The sequence below is a fragment of the Papio anubis genome, chromosome 15 (genome assembly GCF_008728515.1).
Source record: "Papio anubis isolate 15944 chromosome 15, Panubis1.0, whole genome shotgun sequence".
NCBI lineage: Eukaryota > Metazoa > Chordata > Mammalia > Primates > Cercopithecidae > Papio > Papio anubis.
In genome coordinates, this window is record NC_044990.1 from 74,229,204 (window position 1) to 74,252,105 (window position 22,902).

A 22,902-nucleotide genomic window follows, 5' to 3' on the forward strand; every position below is an offset into this window, starting at 1 on the left:
ACTTTAATTTTTGAAGATTTGTGAGTATAAATGATATATAATAGTTTGATTATTTTATATGTTCTTGGTTAAATGAGCTTTTTGTGTAATGATCACTTACCAACCTATAAAATGTACTAAGCATTTCATCTTACTAACGTAGTGCTGGATACAACCAGGTGGATATGTTTAGCTACATTTTATGTAATAGAACAGAAGTTTGAATAGGCGTTCTTTCTTTCTGGGCTCCAGTGAGAAGCTCATTCTTTATTATGTACTGTATACCGATTACTCAGCTGGGGTGAGGGCTGTCTGCATAAAAGTATCTCCTCAGGTTCATAATTGCTGTCTTAGTCTTAAATTGGATCTTAGATCATTTGATTTGTCTTTGAGCTGTCAGTGACTCTTAATCAGTGCATACAGTCATTTGTTAGTTCAGTGAGCATTTGAGTGTATGTTCTTTGCGAGGAAGCTAGTCTCTGCCTTCCAAGAAATGATACTAGAGTAAGAATTAATCAGGCAAATATGATATATGATAAGTACGTGATTGAGTCCTCTGGGAACATGTGGAAGGGTCACCTAACTTAACTGTGATTGGGGGAGGAGGGGTCTGGATTCAAGAAGGGCATTCCTAAAGGAGGTTACTTGCTTGAAATCTGAATTTTAAAAGGATGCATCAGTGTAAGCAAGGTGGGTAGGAGGACGCAGGGCAACGGTGAGAGCCTATGTAAGAATGGGAGGCAAGCACGTACCTATCATTTAGGAAATGTCCAGTAGGCTGGAGTATGAGAATATTGACAGGCAAGTGGAGGGTGTTGATTGTAAGGAGGACATTATATAGTGCCAGGAATTGGCTCTTTATGGCCATTGAACGTTTATGTTGGAAATATTATGAACAGTTTTTTTTCTTAGCATGATCGACTGATTGCTCTGAAGAATGGATTGGAAGACGACAAGGGGAGAAGCAGAGAGTCTGCTAAATGAGACTGTTGCAGTAAATAAGTAATCCAAGTGTAACCTTACAGTGGTCAAAGAGTAGGCTAATGTAGGTGGGGTAGGAATTTAGGAGGTCGGCTCCAGGGAGATGCACTGACTGGGGTGACAGAAAAAAAGGAATCATGATATCCAGGTTTCTGGATCGTTCAGATTGTCCATGCTATTCCCTGAGATAGTCCCAGAGAGAAATCATTTAGGGAAGAGGGACAGGTAGAGGAAATATGACTGTCTTATTTCTATAAAAACTTCCTGATTCTCACTAACTTGTTTTGTTTAATAATTTGTAATCTGTGAATTCTTCCCTTTTATCTCAAATCCAACATACTTTCCTAAATGTAGTTTAAACTCATTTATTCTTGGTCTTCATTGTTTACTGTATCTTTGCTATTCATGCTTTGGGCTTACGTGGATAATATTTCAATTTAGGCAGTGTTCCATGAGATCCAAATACAAAAAAGCAATGATCAATTTAAATAGTCATTTCACATAACTGTATTTTTTATTTTGACAAAGCTAGAATTGCATTTTGATTGTGAGAAAGCATGTATTAGGTAAATAATGGTGCCAGTTGCAATTTAATTTTTAAATCAAGTATAAACCTTTGGTAAGACATTTGATAAACTCTCCATTGTTGGTCTGTGGATCTGTATCAGTTGTAAACAATTCAAACTAACATAAATCTATTATATATCAAAATAACTGTCATCATTTTTTTTTCATCTTTAATTATTTAATGCATAAAGGACCATTATATTGTTTCAGGATAACTAACTCAGAATAACCAAAATTTTGGCTGGGCAAGGTGGCTTATGCCTGTAATCCCAGCACTTTGGGATGCCAAGGTGGGCAGATCACCTGAGGTCAGGAGTTTGAGACCAGCCTGGCCAACACGGCAAAACCTTGTCTCCACTAAAAACATAAAAATTAGCTGGGCGTGGTGGCACATGCCTGTAATTCCAGCTACTCAGGAGGCTGAGGCAGGAGAATTGCTTGAACCCAGGAGGCAGAGGTTGCAGTGAGCCAAGATTGCATTATTGCACTCCAGCCTGGGTGACAGAGTCAGACTCCATCGCCAAAAAAAAAAAAAAAAAAAAAAAAAAAGAACCAAAGTTTTAAAAGAATACTCAAAGTATTATGAACCAAGAATAAAGGAGAATAGTACTTTAAAGTCATAAAGTCAGTTTGGTTATAATTTAAAGATAGTGCTTTATGCTGTGACCCAGATAACTGTTCTGGTTTTTATTGATTCAGATTTAATACTGGATCACATACTGTAATTCACCAACTGTAAGGAGCTATCAATTGTAAGAAATTATTTTATGTGCTACTAGAAGAATAAATGCTGCCAATTAAATAATGCCATCTTATAACTTAATGTGTTAAATTTATGCTTATGGAAAGAACTATTTGAGACTTAGGTATGCATTTTTGTTACATCATACTGCTCTATTCATTGCCTTCCTGCATACATTAATTTCTTGAAGATTTTAAGTGGAATTTAAACTCAGTATGTGTAGTAAGTACCAAAAATGCCCGTAACACAAATGAAGTGTGCTAGATCATTCTTGTGTATGTGTGATCATGCTGACTGGCTGATGGGTAAGACTCCATCCATTTTCAGATTCATCCCTCTTTGAGAGAGATTCAAATGTGTTTTCTTACCAGCTTGCTGAGATGTGGGCCAAAGGGAAAGAGGAAGGGATGAGGATTAAAAGATGCCAACAGTAAAATGGAGTAAGACTCTATCATATCAGGAAAAGAGGGATCTACTATGACTGTTAGGATATATGGCTTAAATAATAAAGTAGAGCCATTTATTGAAGAGATTGATGGGGGAGGGGTAGCAATGGGTTGAACACTAAGGGTTCACTGCAACCTCTGCCTCCCAGGTTCAAGGGATTCTCGTGCCTCAGCGTCCCGAGTAGCTAGGACTACAGGCGTGCACCACCACGCCCAGCTTTTTTTTTTTTTTTTTTTTTTTTTTGGTATTTTTAGTAGAGCCAGGGTTTCACCTTGTTGGCCAGGATGGTCTCGATCTCCTGACGTTGTCATCCGCCCACCTCGGCCTCATGGGGATTACAGGCTTGAGCCACCGCGCCCAGCCGAAACTGTGGGTTTTAAAGATAGCACTTTATGCTGTGACTCAGATAGCTGTTTCCAGAGCTCTCTTATGTACACATCCAGTATCAGGCAGTCAGTTTGCCTACTTGACATTTAGATGTCTCCAATCAAACACCTAAATGGCAGCTCAGTAACAGGCACAATGTGGAATTCTGTTTCCCATCTTCAACCTATTTTTCCCCCTCCGCCATCAATCTCTTCAATAAATGGCTGCACTCCAGCCTGGTGACAGTGGGAGACCCTGTCTCAAAACAAAGTAAAACAAAACAAAACAAAAAGGCCCACGGTTTCCTCCTGTATAAAATGGAGATAATCCGATCTGCCCTTTAAGGTTTTAGGTTTAGCTTAGAGTAGTGCCTGGAGCATAGAACGCTCTCAATAAGTGTTTTCTGCTATCATGATTGATCTCCATCATCTATAGCATGGGCTTTAGAGATAGAGACCTTAGTTTGAGTTTAAGCAAGACTTACAGCAAGTTATATAATAATTCAATTTTTTTTTTTTTTGAGATGGAGTTTTGGTCTGTTGCCCAGGCTGCAATGCAGTGGTGTGATCTCTGCTTACTGCAACCTCTGCCTCCAGGGTTCAAGCAGTTCTCCTGCCTCAGCCTCCTGAGTAGCTGGGATTATAGGCCTGCACCACCACTCCCAGCTAATATTTGTATTTTTTAGTAGAAATGGTGTTTCTCCATGTTGGCCAGGCTGGTCTCAAACTCCTGGCCTCCAGTGATCCACCCACCTCGGCCTCCCAAAGTGCTGGGATTATAGGCGTGAGCCCCCACACCTGGCCCAATTACTCAATTTGTCTGTAAACTGGAAATAGTGAAACCGAGTTCATGGGTAGTATTCTTAGTACTAACTGAAAAAGAAAAGCAAGGAAGCATCTCTAGGTATGCAAGATAGACTTAGGACATATATTCTGGGGCTAGGTGAGGAGGCTCACACCTGTAATCCCAGCACTTTGGGAGGCCAAGGTGGGAGGATTGCAGCTTGAGACTAACCTAGGCAACATAGTGAGGCCATGTCTCTACAGAAAATAAAAGTTAACTGGGTATGGTGACACACACCTGTAGTCCTAGCTACTTGGGAGGTGGAGGCAAGAGGATCACTTGAACTCAAGTCTCTGAGGTTACAGTTAGCTCTGATCATGCTACTGCACTCCAGCCAGAGTGACAGGAGACCCTGTCTCTAATTTAAAAGAAGGAAAAAGACATATATTCTGCTTTTTAGCAGTTTACACTTTAGTTTCTGGAAATAAGTCCTAAACATATATGTGCAAGATTAATAATACAGAGAAACTTGTGAGAAGTTGACTTATGAGCTTTCTAGGTAACAAGACAAGATTGAGAACCACATAGTCAGGAGACGTACTTCAGTTTTTCTCTTGATTAACTGTGTGATGCTGGGCAAGTTGTTTACTGTCTGTGAGACTCAGGATTTTCACTTATACAATGTGAGAGTTAATTGGGCAAGATGATTTCTTAGGATACCTCTGTTTTGAAGGGTTTCTTAAAGTGATTTAAATATTTAGAGGAAAGGTGATTACTCCAGAAAGCTTGGAGGAGATGGGACTTGAGAAAACAGAGTGGTTTGATTAAAAACTACAAATGGCACAAGAGTCTTTTGGAGTTTTTGAAGGTCTCTGTTTTGTGTGTTACAATTAGGAGACATTAGCTGTATTAATCTGTTCTCATGCTGCTAATAAAGACATACCCAAGACTGGATGATTTATAAAGGAAAGAGGTTTAATGGACTCACAATCTCACATGGCTGGGGAGGGCTTACAATCATGGTGGAAGGTGAAGGAAGAGCAAAGGGACTTCTTAAATGGCAGCAGGCAAGAGAGTGTGTGCAGGTGAACTGCCCGTTATAAAACTATCAGATCTCATGAAACTTACTCACTATCATGAGAACAGCAGGGGAGGGACCCACCCCTGTGATTCAGTTGCTTCCCACTGGGTCCCTCCCATGACACATGGGAATTATGAGAGCTACAATTCAAGATAAGATTTGGGTGGGGACACAGCCAACCACATCAATGAGCTATATTCTTACATTTTCCTGCTTCATTAGTTATATATTAAACAACTATTTGAGCTCATCCTCTATGTCCGTTTTCCTTGTGCAGGGTGTGTCTAGGATGGTGGTTCTTGGGATTGGCCTTAGGATCTCATTATAGTGTTAAATATTGAGGTTGCCAAAGAGCTTTATTTTTCAGTATTTACTATATTAGAAATAAATTTGAGAAATTAAAATAACTTAATGAAAAGTTACTACATGTTAATATTTTTTGTGTAAAAGTAACTGTTTACAAAAGCCAAATTTTAGTATTGAGTAGTGTTTGTTTCACATATTTGCAAATTTTATTAATATCTGTCTTAATTGAAGATAACAATTCTCATATCTGCTTCTGTATTCAATCTGTTGTGATTTATGCTTTTGTTGAAGTATATTGAAGATACTATGGCCTCACAGATAGGCAGTTAGAAAAAGAATATTTTTGTATTCTTTTTAATTACGAGTATTCTTCTTTGATGTTCCACAAAACTCCACTCGCGATTATATAGGTTAATTGCATATGGACTCTGAATCCTTATTAATGAACTTATAGCACTCTCTGTTATAATAAAATGCATTGGTTTATCTTGTCCTTTGAATGGGTTCTTTATCTTTTATCCGTAGATGCTTTTGTTCTCACAGACCCCTGAAAGGGCATTAAGGAATCCCAGGGATTCCTAGGTCACACTTTTGAGAATCACTGCTACAGTGTTATCTGCCTCAGAAAGTGGTTGCTACTTTAAGGTTGTGGATATTTTTAGCCTGGCAGATAAATTTGTCCTGTCCTGTTAAGTGGTTATGTGAATTTATATTCCTACTAGCAGTATAGGGGAGTTCTAGGTATGCAACCTCTTCAACACTTCATGTGAACAGATAGTGTGAATTTTGCTAACCTGTTAGTGTGAGAAAGGACCTTTGAGGTTCTTTGTGTATATTTCTATTGGGTTCTAGTTATCCAACTATTTCCTTTTTTCTTCTTCTTCTTATTTTTTGAGACGAACTCTCGCTCTGTCGCCCAGGCTGGAGTGCAGTGGCGCGATCTCCACTCAAAGCAAGCTCTGCCTCCCAGGTTCACACCATTCTCCGGCCTCAGCCTCCCAAGTAGCTGGGACTACAGGCGCCTGCCACCACGCCCAGCTAATGTTTTTGTATTTTTAGTAGAGACAGGGTTTCACTATGTGAGCCAGGATGGTCTCGATCTCCTGACCTTCTGATCCACCCACCTCGGCCTCCCAAAGTGCTATCCAACTATTTCTTTTCCATCCATCCACCCTCCTTCTTCTTCCCTCCTGCTTTCTCCCCACCCTCAATGGATTTAGCTGATTCTTCCTTAGTCTGTTCTTTCCATATGGTTATACACGCTGTGTCTTTTTCTCATAGTCATTACCTCAGGAATTTTAATATGCATGCTTAACAAGGTAATCAAAACACAAGGATGTTAGAACACTTTAATTCAGTCACTCACCGCCTGACTTGTATACTGTTGTTTCCAAAAACATTAGTTCTTTATGTTTTTTTCTTTTTCTTTTTCTTTTTTTTGGACATTCAAATTAGTGTTATTTTTGTATAGTTCTTTTAACAAGAAACATATGTGCAGAAAGAATATGTGAGGGCAAATTCTAGAATTCACTGCAGAATGTAATGTTGCATATACCTCAAGTGTTACATATTTTTCTATATGCTATCAAATAATATCAAATGAAAATTTAAATTTTTGCTACTTACCCCAAAACATTAAATAGAATTAGAAATATTAATTTCTTGAGGAATAAGCAATTCATTGAATATATTTTATGCCAAAGTCTGATTTTATTTCGACTTCAGAGAAGTCAAAGAAAGGTTCTATTATTCTAGGACCTTAATCACTGTAGCGTTAATAGAGGGGACCCAGTTTAAGTGGGCTAATATCTAATACCATGGGAAATAAATTGAGCATCTTTCTAAAGTGTGTGTTAGCACTTTTCAGAGTACTTGCTATGTGTTACGTAGAGTATCTTCTTAATCTCTCAGTCACTGCCCTACAGGGTGTTGGTATTATTGTCCCTCTTTTATTGGTAAAGAAAATGCAGAAAAGACATAGCTAATTAGTGGTTGCCAGGATTGGGGTTTAATTAATTCATTCATCTAGACTTTATTTTAAAGCAATATCTGTTTGGAAATATTCACAGCCCAGTCACTGAGAAATGGTAAAATTTCCACACTGTGTTCCTACTGTATTGGTTATCTGCTGCTAGATAACAAATTATCCAATGTTAGCAGCTTGAAGTAACACACATTTATATGATTTCACGGTTTATGGGGTCAGGAATCTGGGCATGGTATAGCAGGGTCTGCTACTAACTACAGAGTCATGGGCTACAGTGAAGGTGTGAGATAGGGCTACAATAGTATTTGAGGGCTTGGCCAGTAAAGGATCTGCCCCTAAACTTACTCAGTTGGCAGTATTTAGTTCCTCTTGAGGTGTTAGACTGTTGGCCAAAGTCTTGCCTTGGTTGTTTCTCACATGGGCCTCTCATATCTCACAACATGGCAGCTTGCTTTATCAGAGCCAGCAAGTGAGAAGGTGAGAGGGAGTGCTAGCACAATGGAAGTCAGTTTTTTGTGACCTAATCAAGGACGTGACAGCTTATCACTGTGGTCATACTCTTTTTTAACAAACTTTTATACTGAGAAACAACAGACCTAGGTTCATACCTCTCTTACCTTATACTAAGATAAATTCAAAATGCATCAGAGATTTAAGTGTAAAAAAAAGGCCGGGCATGGGCTGGGTGTGGTGGCTCACACCTGTAATTCCAGCACTTTGGGAGGCCAAGGTGGGTGGATCACTTCAGGTCAGGAATTCAAGGCCAGCCTGGCCAACATAGTGAAACCCCATCTCTACAAAAATACAAAAATTAGCCAAGCATGGTGGCGTGCACCTGTAATCCCAGCTACTTGGGAGGCTGAGGCAGGAGAATCACTTGCACCCGGAAGGTGGAGGTTGCAGTGAACTGAGATTGCACCACTGTACTCCAGCCTGGGTGACAGAGTGAGCCTCCATCTCAAAAAAAAAGCTATGGCTGTGGCTGAGTGCAGTGGCTCATGCCTGTAATACCAGCACATTGGGAGGCCAACACGGGAGGATCACATGAGTCCAGGAGGGCAACATAGTAAGAACCTGTCTCTACTGAAAACAGACAAACTTAGCTGGGTTATTCTGTTTGTTAAAAGGAGTTACCAGGTCCGCCTCATGCTCCAGAAAGGCATGAATGCCAGGAGGTGAGGATCACTGGGGGCCATCTTAGAAGGCTGCTTACCACAACTGCCAACCCGGTGTTTTTATTTGAGGTGCCAGAGGTAGAGGTGCAGTCATACAGAAGGCTCCTCATCTCTTTGAATAAGCCCCCAGCCCATAGCTATTCTGGGTTATTTTTCCAGAAGCTCAGTAACCAGGATACATAGTGAGAAGTAAAAAATATAAAATATTGTCATAGGAAGGGATTTGGCTGAAAGAGTCAGAAATGTGAAAGCCCTAAGGAAGACAAAGGATGTCAAGAAACGTGAAAAAGGGAGGAATGAGGGAATTGTCAGCAAGGACCATTCTCTACACGCAGGTGTAGAGAAAACGAGGAGGTGATTGACAGGAGTCAACAGCCTCGTGGTAATAATAAAAATCTTCATCTCAGATGGGCACAGTGGCTCACATGTGTAATCCCAGTGCTTTGGAAGGCTGAGACAGGAGGATCATCTGAGGCCAGGAGTTGGAGAAGAACCTGGGCAACGTAGTGAGATGACCCTGTCTCTACAAAAAAATAATAAAAAAATTAGCTGGCTGTAGTGGTGTGCACCTGTAGTTGTAGCTACTTGGGAGCTGGGACTCGAGGATTGCTTGAACTGAGGAGCTGGAGATTGCAGTGAGCTAAGAACATGCCACTACACTCCAGCCTGAGAGACAGAGCAAGACTCTGTCCCCTGTCTCTTTAAAGAATAAAAAAATTGGCTGGACTTAGTGGCTCACGCCTGTAATCCCAGCACTTTGGGAGGCCGAGGCAGGCGGATAACAAGGTCAGGAGTTCAAGACCAGCCTGGCCAATATGGTGAAACCCCATTTCTACTAAAAATACAAAAACTAGCTGGGCGAGGCGGCAGGCGCCTGTAGTCCCAGCTACTCAGGAGGCTGAGGCAGGAGAATTGCTTGAACCCGGGACACGGAGGTTGCAGTGACCCGAGATTACACCGCTGCACTCCAGCCTAGGTGACAGAGCGAGACTCCGTCTCAAAAAAAATAAAAAAAAAGAATTCAAAAATCCCCCCAAACCCAAACTTCATCTCACTTGACTCTCTTTGAAACTCTCAGGCTTCTAAGGAAACCCTTTGTTTCTCCAACTCCTTTCTTACCTCCTTGGAAGAATCCTCTCTCCCTCTTCCCCACCTCTCTTCCGGCCTCACAGAGGCCTCGATGACCTGAGCTCACTCCCTCTTTCCTGTTCCCATTACCTGAGCCCTCCAGCCTCTGTCCCGAGATTTAGGGCTTCTCCTCCCACCTTCCAACAAGAAAAATTGTGTGGAGGAAATTAGATTCCAATGTTTCAGAGGAAAAAAGGTACAAATTCGATCCTGAAGAGGCCATCAGTGTTTGATACATTCTACTGAAAAGAGTCAGGAGTGTACTCATAGGAAACAAGTTAATCAATAAACTTTTACCCAGAGCAAAGTGACAGTGCACACACATTCATACTCTCTCTGATGGCTTTTATCCGAAGTATTCAAGACCACCCAAAGGGTGATAAAACAGAGACAAGCATGTCTGGCTCCAAACAACACCCTTAAACTGGATGATGCAATCATTTGGGGAACCCCTCCCCCAGAATGAGTGGAGGTTACCAATTCCTAGTTACCTATGAATACTTCAAGTCCTGTCCTTCAAAAGTCAAGGGTTAAAACAGACAAAATGTCATCGCTAATATATCCTAAAACACAAAATGGACAAGTATAAAACCCTTGCCAATAAATAATATTGATAAAGTTTCTCATTTGGAGTGTTCTCTCCCACCAGGTTGGTAGTGGGAATATCCTTTAAAAATTAATCCACTGAAAGGAGGAGGAGTGTGATTGACTCATTGAGGAGGCAGATTTCTAGAATTAACTTTCCTTTGTCTGTACCTCATCCAAAATTGGAGCCCATCAGTTATAGTTTCCATCTTAATAAGAATACTAAGATTTCAGAAATTGGTACATATAAACTACAATCTTAACCTCCCCTCAGGTTTAAAAAGTGTAGCTATCTGGTTTTCTGAGACATTATTTTTTTTGTCTGGAGGAAGAAATTGTTGAGTCCGTGTGCACAGGGCTGGCATTGGGAGTGGGGTGAACTGTAAGTAAAAACAAGGGATCTTACTGGGGTGATGGAAATGGTCTAACACTGTGCTGATGGTTGCACAGCTTGGTAAATTTATTTTTAAAAAATCAAAGAATTGTACATTCGAAATGAGCAATTTTATGTTATATAAATGATGTCATTATAAAGTTATTTTAAAAAGAGGCAGTGTGCAGCTCTCGTAAAACCACATCATGCACCTTTTAGTAAGGTATTACTCTTATTTCCTTCTAAATTCTTTCTTATACTTTAACCCTTTTGGTATCAGATCTTTTTAAAAATCTTATAGCCTCTAAAAAAGCTGGTCTCTTCTTTCAGTTTCCCTATGTGTTTCATTATTTTAGTTATTTTATACTTAAAAAAATAGGAACTATAACTAGAAGGCAAAATAAATAAAACTCAGGTTAATTTATTCTTCAGAATAAATTGTAAGGCATATTTATATACTCTGCAGCTGTATATAAGAAGGTGAGAAACGTGCTTTCCTTCCTCCGTTCTTCTCTGTCCTTTCACATGCCTACATGTATTTGCTTCCCGGTAAGTTTGCGGGACCCAGGTCTTCTGAGTCTAGATCTGTTGTTCATGCTCGTGGACCATATCAGTAGAAATCAGGGGCCTTCCCTGCTGCATCCAGTCATCAGACAAGCCAGTTTTTCCAGTATCTCTTTACCTTTTTACCCAATGAACTTAAGTATTTGGAATGGTTGACCCTTGTTGTGTATATTATAGGTATCAGACTTAAGAGATTAAAAACTCTGCTTAATTTTTTATTTTCCGTATAGCTCAAATCTAATCCAAGTGAAAATGAAGAAAAGGAAGCGCAGTCTCAACTTATAAAATCTGATGAAATGCAGCGTTTGCGTTCGCAAGCACTTGATGCTTTTGAAAGTGGAGATTATGCTGCTGCTATAGCCTTCCTTGATAAGATTTTAGAGGTAAGTCTTAGATACTGCAGTTGACCAGCCTAACACTTATTGTAAGGCACATTTATATACTTTGACATGTCACATATCACAAAAACCTAGACAGGAGAAAATCAGGTTGGTCCTTGGGCTTTTAACTCTTAAGTATAAAATAATGTTTATATAAAACAAAATTTGGACTGAAGTTTTCAGTAAATGTACTGAATGTGCTGTAGCATGAGAGTTAAATATGTTTATATATTGCTTGCTTTGCTATTTTAGTTGATTTTGTATTTTTTTGGGAAGAAAACTAGGGGTTAGATAATGGGATAAAAGATGAAAGAGATGGTTGGAATAAAAGGAAAAATGATGTTCGGGAGGAAAGAGGAATGTTTAGAGAAACATTTCTAGAAAATAAGGCAGATAAAGAGTTGATAGTATGTACCTGTAGTCCTAGCTACTTGGGAGCTGAGGCTGGAGGATCACTTGAGCCCAGGAATTCGTGGCTGCAGTGAGCTGTGATCGCTCCACTGTCCCCCAGCCTGGGCAAGAGAATGGGACCCTGCCTCTAAAAATATTAATAATTGACTGAGTACGGTGGCTTATGCCTGTAATCCCAGCACTTTGGGAGGTCGAGGTGGGTGGATCACTTGAGGCCAGGAGTTTGAGACCAGCTTGGCCAACATGGCAAAACCCTGTGTCTTAAAAAGAAAAAAAAAAATGGTAAATGGTGTGGTGGTGCATGCATGCCTGTGATCCCAGCTGAGGCGCTGAGAAGCGGAGGTTGCAGTGACCCGAGATCATGCCAAAAAAAAAAAGAATAATAATAATGGTTGATAGAATCCAGAGAATTCTAGCTAGGGAAATCTAAGTCTAGGTTTCCTTGCCTCTGAAGGATTTAATGACAACTGATTTCCGAAGGAAGTCTACTGAAATATTCAAATGGAAGCAGTCGTAATTCACATTTATTTAAGATTTTCACAGTATTTTGATATACAGTTTCATTTAATTTTGGCTCTAAACTTATATGTAGAATGGACATTTTGTTGATAATTTTACAGAAGATATTGTGATATGGTCTAGTAGAATTCATGTTTTACTGGGTTATTTTGTTTATGCTTTAAGGAAATATAGTTTACATTTTTACCTTCCCATAGACCATTTTGACTTAGCTCATTGTCCATGATATTTATGTATAATGTTGATTTTGATATTTTCATATATGTGAAAAGTCAATATGAGTTTAGAACAGCTCTAAGAAATATGCAAAGATACTTCCACCAGCCTTATTGATGAGCTCTTGGGTTTATGATTTGAAGAATACTATTGTGTTTACTAAACCCTTATGAACTTTTTGGGAATAGGGATAGTGAAGCCTCAACCTCCTGCTTTCTCACGGTATTTTTTTCTTTTCTTTTCTTTTCTTTTCTCTTTCTTTTCTTTTCTTATTTTTTTCTTGATATGAGGATTTACTTTTAAGGAGGTGACAGTTTACAGAAGATAATTTCTTAAAACATTTTTTTGTTTAGAGACTTGGTCTCTCTCTCTGTTACCTAGACTGGAGTGCAGTGGTACGATTATAGCTCACTGTAACCTCAACCTCCTGGGCTCAAGTGATCCTCCCACCTCAGCCTCCTGAGTAGCTGGGACCACCGGTGTGTTCCACTGCACCCAGTTAATAATTTTAAATTTTTTGTGGAGATGAGATCTTGCTATGCTGCCTAAGCTGGTCTGGAATTATAGGCATGAGCCACTGTGCCCAGCTAAGAATTTAATGTGGTTATTAGCAGAAAAAAGTAGTTTGCCAATTTAGAACCTAGATTTTATTTTTTGACTACAAATTAGAATTGTTGATTAAGTATAAAAATCTGATAACAGAATATTCTCTTCAAATATGCTTCACTAGGAACAACCCTCCAGTAGTAAATGCTATGTTTTCTTATTTTCAGTGTCTTAGAATTATATAATCGAAGGAGGTAAGAAAAGGGCCTTGTTATTATATATATCCCTTCCCCCATTAGAATTCATTTACAACATTTTTGGAAAAACTATTTTGTCACATCAGTTTTGTCACATGTAAATTGTATCAGATTTTAAAATAATATTTGCAGTCTATAAGTCATCACATTAATTGAGAATGTTTTATGTTGATAAATACGTAGATGAAAAATATGTGGAATGCAACAATGAATGTGCATAATTTTTTCTTCCTTAAAGTCTAGTTCTTTTGTTCCTCAAGGTTTGTGTTTGGGATGCAGAACTACGGGAACTTCGAGCTGAATGTTTTATAAAAGAAGGAGAACCTAGGAAAGCTATAAGTGACTTAAAAGCTGCATCAAAGTTGAAGAATGATAATACTGAGGCATTTTATAAAATAAGCACACTGTACTACCAGCTAGGAGACCACGAACTGTCCCTCAGGTCAGTCCTAGTGACACACGTCTGATCTTCTTTAATTGTTGGCAGTAAGATAACCTCATCTTGTTTTAACATTTTAATATTAAATTAATAAGATGATGGTGGTTAAGGCTATTTTTATATTGTATATCCATTTATATATTTTGTGTTATTCCCATGTTACTTTAATTCCACATAGTTTGTTTTCATGAAGCTGCTTATTAAAATAAACAGGAAGGCTCTTATATTTCTAGAAACAAAATTGAATGTTTACTTTGTAATGCTAGTAAGTCATTTTAATTTGAATTAACAAATGTATGCATAGTACAATGCCATATATAAATGTGTATAGTAAATTATAAGTCTCAGTATGTTTTTGTTTAATTGTTGCAAACAAAAAATACTTTTACTGTGATTTCTGTATTTAGCGTGGAAAACTACTCATTGATTGTTTTGACATGGAATATTTTCCTTTTTTTAAATACATGAACAGTGAAGTTCGGGAATGTCTTAAACTTGACCAGGATCATAAAAGGTGTTTTGCACACTATAAACAAGTAAAGAAACTTAATAAGCTGATTGAGTCAGCTGAAGAGCTCATCAGAGACGGCAGGTGAGAATACGGTTGTTCCAGCTGTCCAGCCATTCCTTATATGTTAGACTGTGGGCACAAGTGAATTACAGAACTGTTTTTACTTCTCAGCCATTGAGGGTGGGGTATTCTAGACAGCCCTGGGCCTTAGCAAAACTACCAGAACTGGACATTTTTGGAATAGGGGAGAATATAAACAATAGTAACTGTGTAGTATTCTTACCAGCAGACTTACTTGTATTATACCAAATATTTATTATCTCCTCTATCAGGCACTGAGCTGTGTCCTGAGGGTGCAGAAACAAACCTGATGGTAGTTTGTGTTCTTAACAAGTTTATAGCATTGCGTGGGAGACACATATATGAACAGATTATTAAAAGACAATATGATACCAAAGTGATAGAATGTACATAGGATAATTGGAGTACCAAAAAGGAGTATTTACTCCAAACCAGGATGGTGAAGGCAAGGAGTGAAAGAGAAGCTTTTTTTAGAGAAGACGATAGATATTTAAATCCTAATCCTAAAGAGAAAGTAAGAGTGGGCAGAGTAAGAGGCTGTGTCTGTGTGAGTGTTATTTGTAGAGGGTTTGTAGGCTGGGCGGGAGGACTGAAAAGAGTACAGGGCACTGCAGACAAAACTGCCTAATAGAAAATAGGCTCTAATTCCTCTACTTTTAGTAGCTTTGTAAGTTACCATCATGAGAATGCTTTACCCAGTTTCCCCCAACATCTTGCAGACTATAACGCCTTGAAAAACCATAGTACCTTGTCTGTCACAATGAGGATATTGATGTGGGTGCAGTCAAGATACAGAATAATTCCATCCCAACAAGGACCCCTCATGTTGCCCTTATAGCCACACCTACTTCCCTGTTGTTCCTATCCCTTCCTTAGCTAATCTAGTCACTTCTAGAATTCTGTCATTGTAAGAATGTTACATAAATAGAATCATACAATGTATAAACTTTTGGGATTGGCTTTTTTTTTTTTTTTTTTTGAGACAATCTCACTATGTTGCCCACCTGTTCACAGGTGCAGTCATAGTACATTGCAGCCTTGAACTGTTGGCCTTGAGTGATCCTTCTGCTTCAGCCTCCTGAGTAGCTGGGACTTCAGACGCATGCTACCACAGCTGGCAGCATGGGCTTTTTCCCCCCTCATTCGAATTCTCTGGAGATTTATCCATATTGTATCAATAATTCTTCATTTACTGTTCAGTGGTTTCCATGGTGTGAATTTACTGCACTTTGTTTAACCATTTATCCATTGAAGGACCTGAGGTTGGGAGTTCGAGACCAGCCTGACCAACACAGAGAAACCCTGTCTCTACTGAAAATACAAAATTAGCTGGGCATGGTGGCACATGCCTGTAATCCCAGCTACTGCAGAGACTGAGGTGGGAGAATCACTTGAACCCAGGAAGCGGAGGTTGCGGTGAGCCGAGATTGCACCATTGCACTCCAGCCTGGGCAACAAGAGTGAAACTCCGTCTCAAAAAAAAAAAAAAAAGTTTTCTGTTTGCAAGTCTGCCCTTTTCAGGTCCTCTGGCTAGAGACAGCAGCCTTCTGCAGGTTTTTGTTACTGTCGTTCTGTACCTGTTGGCATTTCTGCATTGCTGGAATCTTCAGCTCCAAGTCTGGGATATATGAGATGAAAAAAGGAACCCAGGGAACTTCTTACCATGTTTTTCCTCAGGTCCTGAGTCACTAGCTAGTCTGTCTTCTCTCCTCCTTTGAGAGTTTTCTATTTTAAAAAATATACATTTAATTTCTAGGGTTTTTAGTTGTGCTTAGCTGGGGGAATTGGGAAAAATACATCTATTCCACTTTCCCAGAAGCTGGCTTTTTTGCTTTTTTCTTTTACTTTAAAGTTCCAGGATGTATGTGCAGAACGTGGAGGTTTGTTACATAGGTAAACGTGTGCCAAGGTGGTTTGCTGCACCTGTCAACCCATTACCTAGGTATTAAGCCCCGCATTCATTAGCTATTTGTCCTGATGCTCTCCCTCCCCTTGCTGCCTGCCCCACACAGGCCCCCGTGTGTGATGTTCCCCTCCCTGTGTCCGTGTGTTCTCATTGTTCACCTCCCACTTATGAGTGAGAATATGCAGTGTTTGGTTTTCTGTTCCTGTGTTAGTTTGCTGAGGATGATAGAGAAGCTGGCTTTTATTTTAAATGTTTTAGTTAAGCCTGTGTTTTAATACATCAGCATATTTACATATGAAGATTGTAGCACTTTGGGAATAATGTGCCACCATGGCATAGAAACATATTTTTTAGTTTACTATTGTTGAGGAAAATAACTGAGTATATATAACAGGATTAGCACTTTTTACTGGTTTAAAGAAAATGCTGAAATAGCTTTTATTCTTAGAAAGCTTATACAGTTGGGAATTTAATCAGGTACCTTCTGTATGAACTACATTGTACTTTGTTGTGAATACTGACATTAATTATATAAAATGGCATGTAATGGGTTCCGTTATTTTCATGGAAGTGTTTACTGACCAAGAAATAAAACTTGATCTCTGTATTGTTCAATGTGCTCAGTATAAGTCAGACTTCAACAGGGTGTTTTACTCAGGTTCGGAATTCTGAGCTTGTTTCTGTAAGGAAATTCTTCTGGTTTGATTGGTACTTGCAGGTATGCTTTGTTCTGTCCATCTGCATCTCCTATGGTCAGATGTTTTTATTTCTTAACTCTTAATTATGGAGTGTACCTTCTATGGGACTCTAGATTAATAAGGGAAAAGGCAAATCTGAAGCCGTGGCCTCATCCAATTGGATTGATTAAGCAACACATGGTGAAGAGGGGAGGAGCCTTTCTACAGCTCTGGAAATCGAATGTCATCGTTGCTTATCATGATTTGCTCATTTCTTAGATACACAGATGCTACCAGCAAATATGAATCTGTCATGAAAACAGAGCCAAGCATTGCTGAATATACAATTCGTTCAAAGGAGCGGATTTGCCATTGCTTTTCTAAGGTAACAGTTGACTTGTTCCCAGAAATGTGAAAACTCATCATGTGGAATACCAACCATAAATCCCTTTCTCACATTTCCTTTTAGGACGAGAAGCCTGTTGAAGCTATTAGGGTTTGTTCTGAAGTTTTACAGATGGAACCCGACAATGTGAACGCCCTGAAAGACCGAGCAGAGGCCTATTTAATAGAGGAAATGTATGATGAAGGTAAATCTTTAAGGAATTTGATTTGCAGTACCGAAGTGTTGATTAGGAAATTATCACATTTTAAGCTTCCTTTTCCTTAAAACAAGTTTACCAGAGTACCTGGAAATGGTGACGATTTAGAAAAATGGCAGAGAACTTGAAAATTACTCTTCCATAGTGGAACCTGAGAGGTATACCATGTGAGGAAAGAGTTCTGCCATTGAAACCAGTTCAGTACAATAGAAAAATAAATATTTTAGCTTTTTTTTGTAGAAAGTTAGGAAAAAAATAAAATAGAAAATTTAAATTGTAGTTCTCATGTCATCCAGAGGTAATCACTGTTCATTTTGCATTTATCTTTTCCAGCTTATGTCTATGCACATACATTACTCTATATTTTATGCACATATACATATTCTCTCTCTGTATATATACACACACACACACACTCGGTGTGTATGAAACATATATACAGAAAGCATACATATATGTCATATATCCCTAATATAAAATGATCCTCTGTGACCCCAAGCTGTGTAGTAAAATAGGACAGCTGCTGCCCTGTTTTGTTCAAGCCGAATGAAGTAACGAGATTCCTGCTAGATATTGTGAGGACCTTGGATAAAAGCAGTGTCCTGTTTTTGGAAGAAAACTGTGGCGTATACAGTAATATATAGTTTTTGAAAAATAGAATCCATATATATATATGAAGATATATATATATATATAGTTTTATACTTTTTTTCGTGTGACACTAAGTTATGAACATTTAAATGAAACAATTTTTAAAAAAATAGCCTTATAAGCCCTTATTGCAAATATTTTGTTTCAAATTCAGATAAAGCATTTTAAATCAAAAACTAATTTTCTCTTATAGTTAAATGAAGGGTTTGAATGGTAAAATTTGGTTTGTGATACTCTTTTTAAGGCAAAACTGGTCAATCTCTTTTTCCCTGCTTTCCTCAATTAGAAAAGAATCTTGCTCCTAAGCAAGTTCCTGGTTTCCAGGGAATGATAACAACCTGGTCACTACTATTCCTGTGACATCTTGTGGGGGATTCAGACCTTGAGGTCTCTGAATGAGGCTTGAAATGAATGCAGTCAAAATGATGTTTTAATATTCATAAGCATGCTTCAATAAGGCAGGTAGTCCACATAGAAAATCCCTTTAGCACACTCGTTCTCTTTCCTTTTGAGCCACCGTGTCTACTCCCTGAGATGGTTTTACTCTAGGATTTTGCATTCCAGTTAGTTTTTGGAACTCTTTATCAAAGATACTTTTGTTATCTGTATGTAAACCCTTAGCTCTTACTGCAAAATTAGAGAAGCTACAGAAGAATATAAAGAGCTTAGCTGTTAAAAAAAAAAAAAAAAAAAAAAGAAGGCTAAATCTTGTAGAATGCTAAATATAATTTGAAAGATGCTTTTGGAACTTGAATGTTAAACTGACTTGCTTTTTGGGGAAACCTGATGGCTTAATTCTGGAAGAAAAAGATGCTTAGTGCTAATTTGATATAATTGATCTGGTTTCTTTTTTTTTTTTTTTTTTTGGAAATGGAGTCTTGGTCTTTTACCCAGGCTGGAGTGCAATGGTGCGATCTTGGCTCACTGCAACCTCCACCTCCTAATTGCAACCAGTTCTTCTGCCTTAGCCTCCCGAGTAGCTGGGATTACAGGTGTGCACCACCACGCCTGGCTAATTTTTGTACTTTCAGTAGTGATGGGGTTTCACCATATTGGCCAGGCTGTTCCCGAACTCCTGACCTCAAGTGATCTGCCTGCCTTGGCCTCCCAAAGTGCTCGGCCCTGCCCAGTTGATCTGTCTTTGAAGCCTGTTGTTTCCTTGAAAAAATTCTTTTGTATAGGAATTTATTAAAGAGAGAGAGAGAATTGTTGCCAGCTCTCTAAATTTGCAAAAGAAAGAAAGGAAAAGAGCCTGTATAATTGAAACTGACAAGTATTACCTGACTCGTTTGGATTGGAATCAGGGGTTTAGTAAATGATGTAAATAAATAATAATCTTACTTAACTAAGCTAAATAACAGTATGTCTTCAGTTTACTTGAGTTAGAAATATGCTTTCCATATTCTTCTTCCTGGTTTTACCTTTTTTAAATAAGCAATTAAAAATGATGGCAGGTACATAATAAAGAATGAATAGGTTTAGGTTAGTGAATAATGGAACATGGACATTTATTAATTTGGGGCTTAGAATTATCAGGAAACATATCGGGATATCACTCAATAGAAAGGAAGTAAAGTAAGACTGTTATTTGAGGATGCCTCTGAGATCTTGAAAAATCAAGGGAAATTCTTCAGATCTCTGCATGTCTCCGTTTTAATAGCTTTTGAGAGGAAGAAACTGACATTGAAGCAATACGAAAATATTGGCAAATTCCTTTGAATATAGGGGTAACACAGGTGTCCTTAGGAAATGATCAGTTATATTTTGCTAGAACTTTAGCTATGTGAGGGCAGAGACCTGTGGCTGTTATATTAACTGATGCATTCCTGGTGCTTGTGCTGGCACTCATGTTTGCTGAATGAATGAAGGTAATTTATTTATTATACAATGAAGTCATAGTGGAGAGTAGGGAATTTAGAATTAGTCCTGCCTTTGAGTCTGGCTTTGTGCAGTTATTCTATTTTTTTTTTTTTTGGAGATGGAGTCTCGCTCTGTAGCCCAGGTTGGAGTGCAGTACCGTGATCTCGGCTCACTGCAACTTCCGCCTTCCGGGTCCCAGTTCAAGCAATTCTCCTGCCTCAGCCTTCCGAGTAGCTGGGATTACAGGAACTGTGTCACCATGCCCAGATAATTTTTGTATTTTTAGTAGAGACAGGGTTTCACCATGTTGGCCAGGCTGGTCTTGAATTCCTGACCTCGTGATCCACCTGCCTCGGCCTGCCAAAGTGCTGGTATTACTGGCGTGAGCCACCGTGCCTGGCCAGTTATTCTATTTTTTGTTCTTAATTCTGGTAAAAGATACAATATAAAATTTACCATCTTAACCATTTTTACATGTATAATTTAGTAGAGTTAAATATGCTCACATTGCTGTGAAAAAGATCTTCAGAACTTTTTCATCTTTCTAATCTGATCTCTGTACCCATTAAACAGCCGCTCCTTTTTACCTCTCCCTTAACCCTTGGGAACCACCGTTCTGCTTTCTGTCACTATGAATTTGACTATTCTAGATCCTCATATAATTGGAATCATATACTATTTGTCTTATTGTGCCTGGCATGTTTCACTTAGCATAGTATCCTCCAGGTTCATCCATGTTGTGGCATGTGACAGGATTTCTTTTTCTTTTAAGGCTGAATAGTATTCCATTGTATGGATATCCCACATTTTGTTTATTAATTCATCCACTGATGAACATTTGTGTTGTTTCTGCCTTCTGGCTATTGGAATGGTGTTGCTATGGATATGGGTGTGCAAATATCTCTTTGAGACCCTGGTTTCAATTATTTTGGATATCTACCTAGAAGTGGGATTGCAAAATCGTATGCTAGTTCTTTTTTAATTTTTTGAGGAACCTGCATACTGGTTTCTGTCATGGTTACACCATTTTACAATTTTACTAGCAGTGTATAAAGATTCTGATTCTTTCACATCCTCATCAACACTTTTTTTTTTTTTTTTTGAGACAGAGTCTTGCTCTGTCAGGCAGGCTGGAGTGCAGTGGTGCAATATGAGCTCACTGCAATCTCCACCTTCTGGGTTCAGGTGATTCTCCTGCCTCAGCCTCCTGAGTAGCTGGGATTACATGTGTGTGCCACCACACCTGGATTTTTATTTTTATTTTTTTTTTATTTTTAGTGGAGACAGGGTTTTCACCATGTTGACCAAGCTGGTCTCAAACTCCTGACCTCAAGTGATCCACCCGCCTCAGCCTCCCAAAGTGGTGGGATTATAGGTGTGAGCTACCGTGCTCAGCTGGTCAACATTTTAGATTTTCTCTTTTTTTGATAGTAGCCATCTTAATGGGCTTGAAGGTGGTACCTGGTTTTGGTTTTGATTTTGATTTGTATTTCCCTAATGATTAGTGATGTTGAGCATCTTTTCATATGCTTGTTGGCCATTTATATATTTTCTTTGGAGTATGCCATTTATTTTTGCTATATGGTTTCAATCAAGTCATTTAATTTGTTACTTTTTACTCTACTTATCTGTAAAATAGGAATAAAAACAGTACTTATCTCCTAGAATTGTGGTGGCTATTAAATAAGATGATGCCCAGAAAATGTTCAGCTGCATCTAAATCAGTGGTTTCCACTGTACTCATTTTCAGGTTGTTTGGAATTTACATTGACTTTTCTGTACAAACAATATTGTGTGGGATACCTAGCTAGCTAGGACTAACCTGTGACTGCTGCATGAACTCCCTTTGACACAGCAGTTATTGTAGTGTTACTAGTAATATCAATAATTCTGTGAATAGGGCCAAGTAGAGTGCTTTCTCTGGATGAAGGCTGGCCTGGGCAAAATTGTGAAAGAGGTAAAAGTTTATCTTTTGATTCCCTAGGGTGTTGTCCTATTCGCAGATTCTTGTGCCCTCTTGCTTATCCTGGGACTCCACCCTGTCATACTACCTAGGCCCGCCCTATCCCACAGAAGTATTCTGTGTTCAAAATTTATACCGGCCGGGCATGGTGACTCACACCTGTAATCCCAGAATTTGGGAGGCTGAGGCAGGTGGATCACCTGAGGTCAGGAGTTCGAGACCAGCCTGGTCAACATGGTGAAACCCCATCTCTACTAAAAATACAAAAATTAGCCCAGTATGGTGGTGTGCACCTGTAATCCCACCTACTCGGGAGCCTGAGGCAGGAGAATCACTTAAACCCCGGGAGTTGGAAGTTGCAGTGAGCTGAGATCAGGCCATTGCATTCCAGCCTGGGCAACATGAGCAAAACTCAGTCTCAAAAAAATATATATATATACACACATATATATACACACACACACACACCACCTCTGTGTATCAGCAGTATCAGCCCCCAGCCCAGCTGCGTTTTAGTAAGAGTGGTCAAATTTAAGGTATTTGTTAAAAACACTGCTTGGTTTCTATTCCTTATGAGATAAACATTTTTAACCCAAAGGAGTCTGAATAGTGGAACTTCAGGCAAGTGCTTGTGCCATCAGGTCAGGCAGCCTACGAGGGAGGTACTGGGGCCACAGGCCTGCCTCCTGGGCATGAAGGAGGCCATTCCCTCTAGCAGATCAGATTTCTCTTGGCTGATGCTTTTTTTCAAGGTTGTTAACCAGGGGTTCCTGGCTTCTGTTTATGTGGAGGAGAGGGGAAGAGATTGGTCTTTGTTGG

At 39.0% G+C, this 22,902-nt stretch overlaps 1 protein-coding gene across 3 annotated transcripts in view; it reads left to right on the top strand.

The window, feature by feature from the left end:
- DNAJC3 (DnaJ heat shock protein family (Hsp40) member C3) overlaps positions 1–22,902 on the top strand; it is a 121,910-nt gene that overhangs the window by 68,823 nt on the left and 30,185 nt on the right. For all 3 annotated transcript variants that reach the window (XM_009192098.4, XM_031655605.1, XM_021929725.2), the window contains 5 exons: positions 11,295–11,447; positions 13,654–13,835; positions 14,305–14,424; positions 17,287–17,392; positions 17,477–17,597. In XM_009192098.4, coding sequence (XP_009190362.3) covers positions 11,295–11,447; positions 13,654–13,835; positions 14,305–14,424; positions 17,287–17,392; positions 17,477–17,597 — 682 coding nt within the window. The remainder of the gene's footprint in view (positions 1–11,294; positions 11,448–13,653; positions 13,836–14,304; positions 14,425–17,286; positions 17,393–17,476; positions 17,598–22,902) is intronic.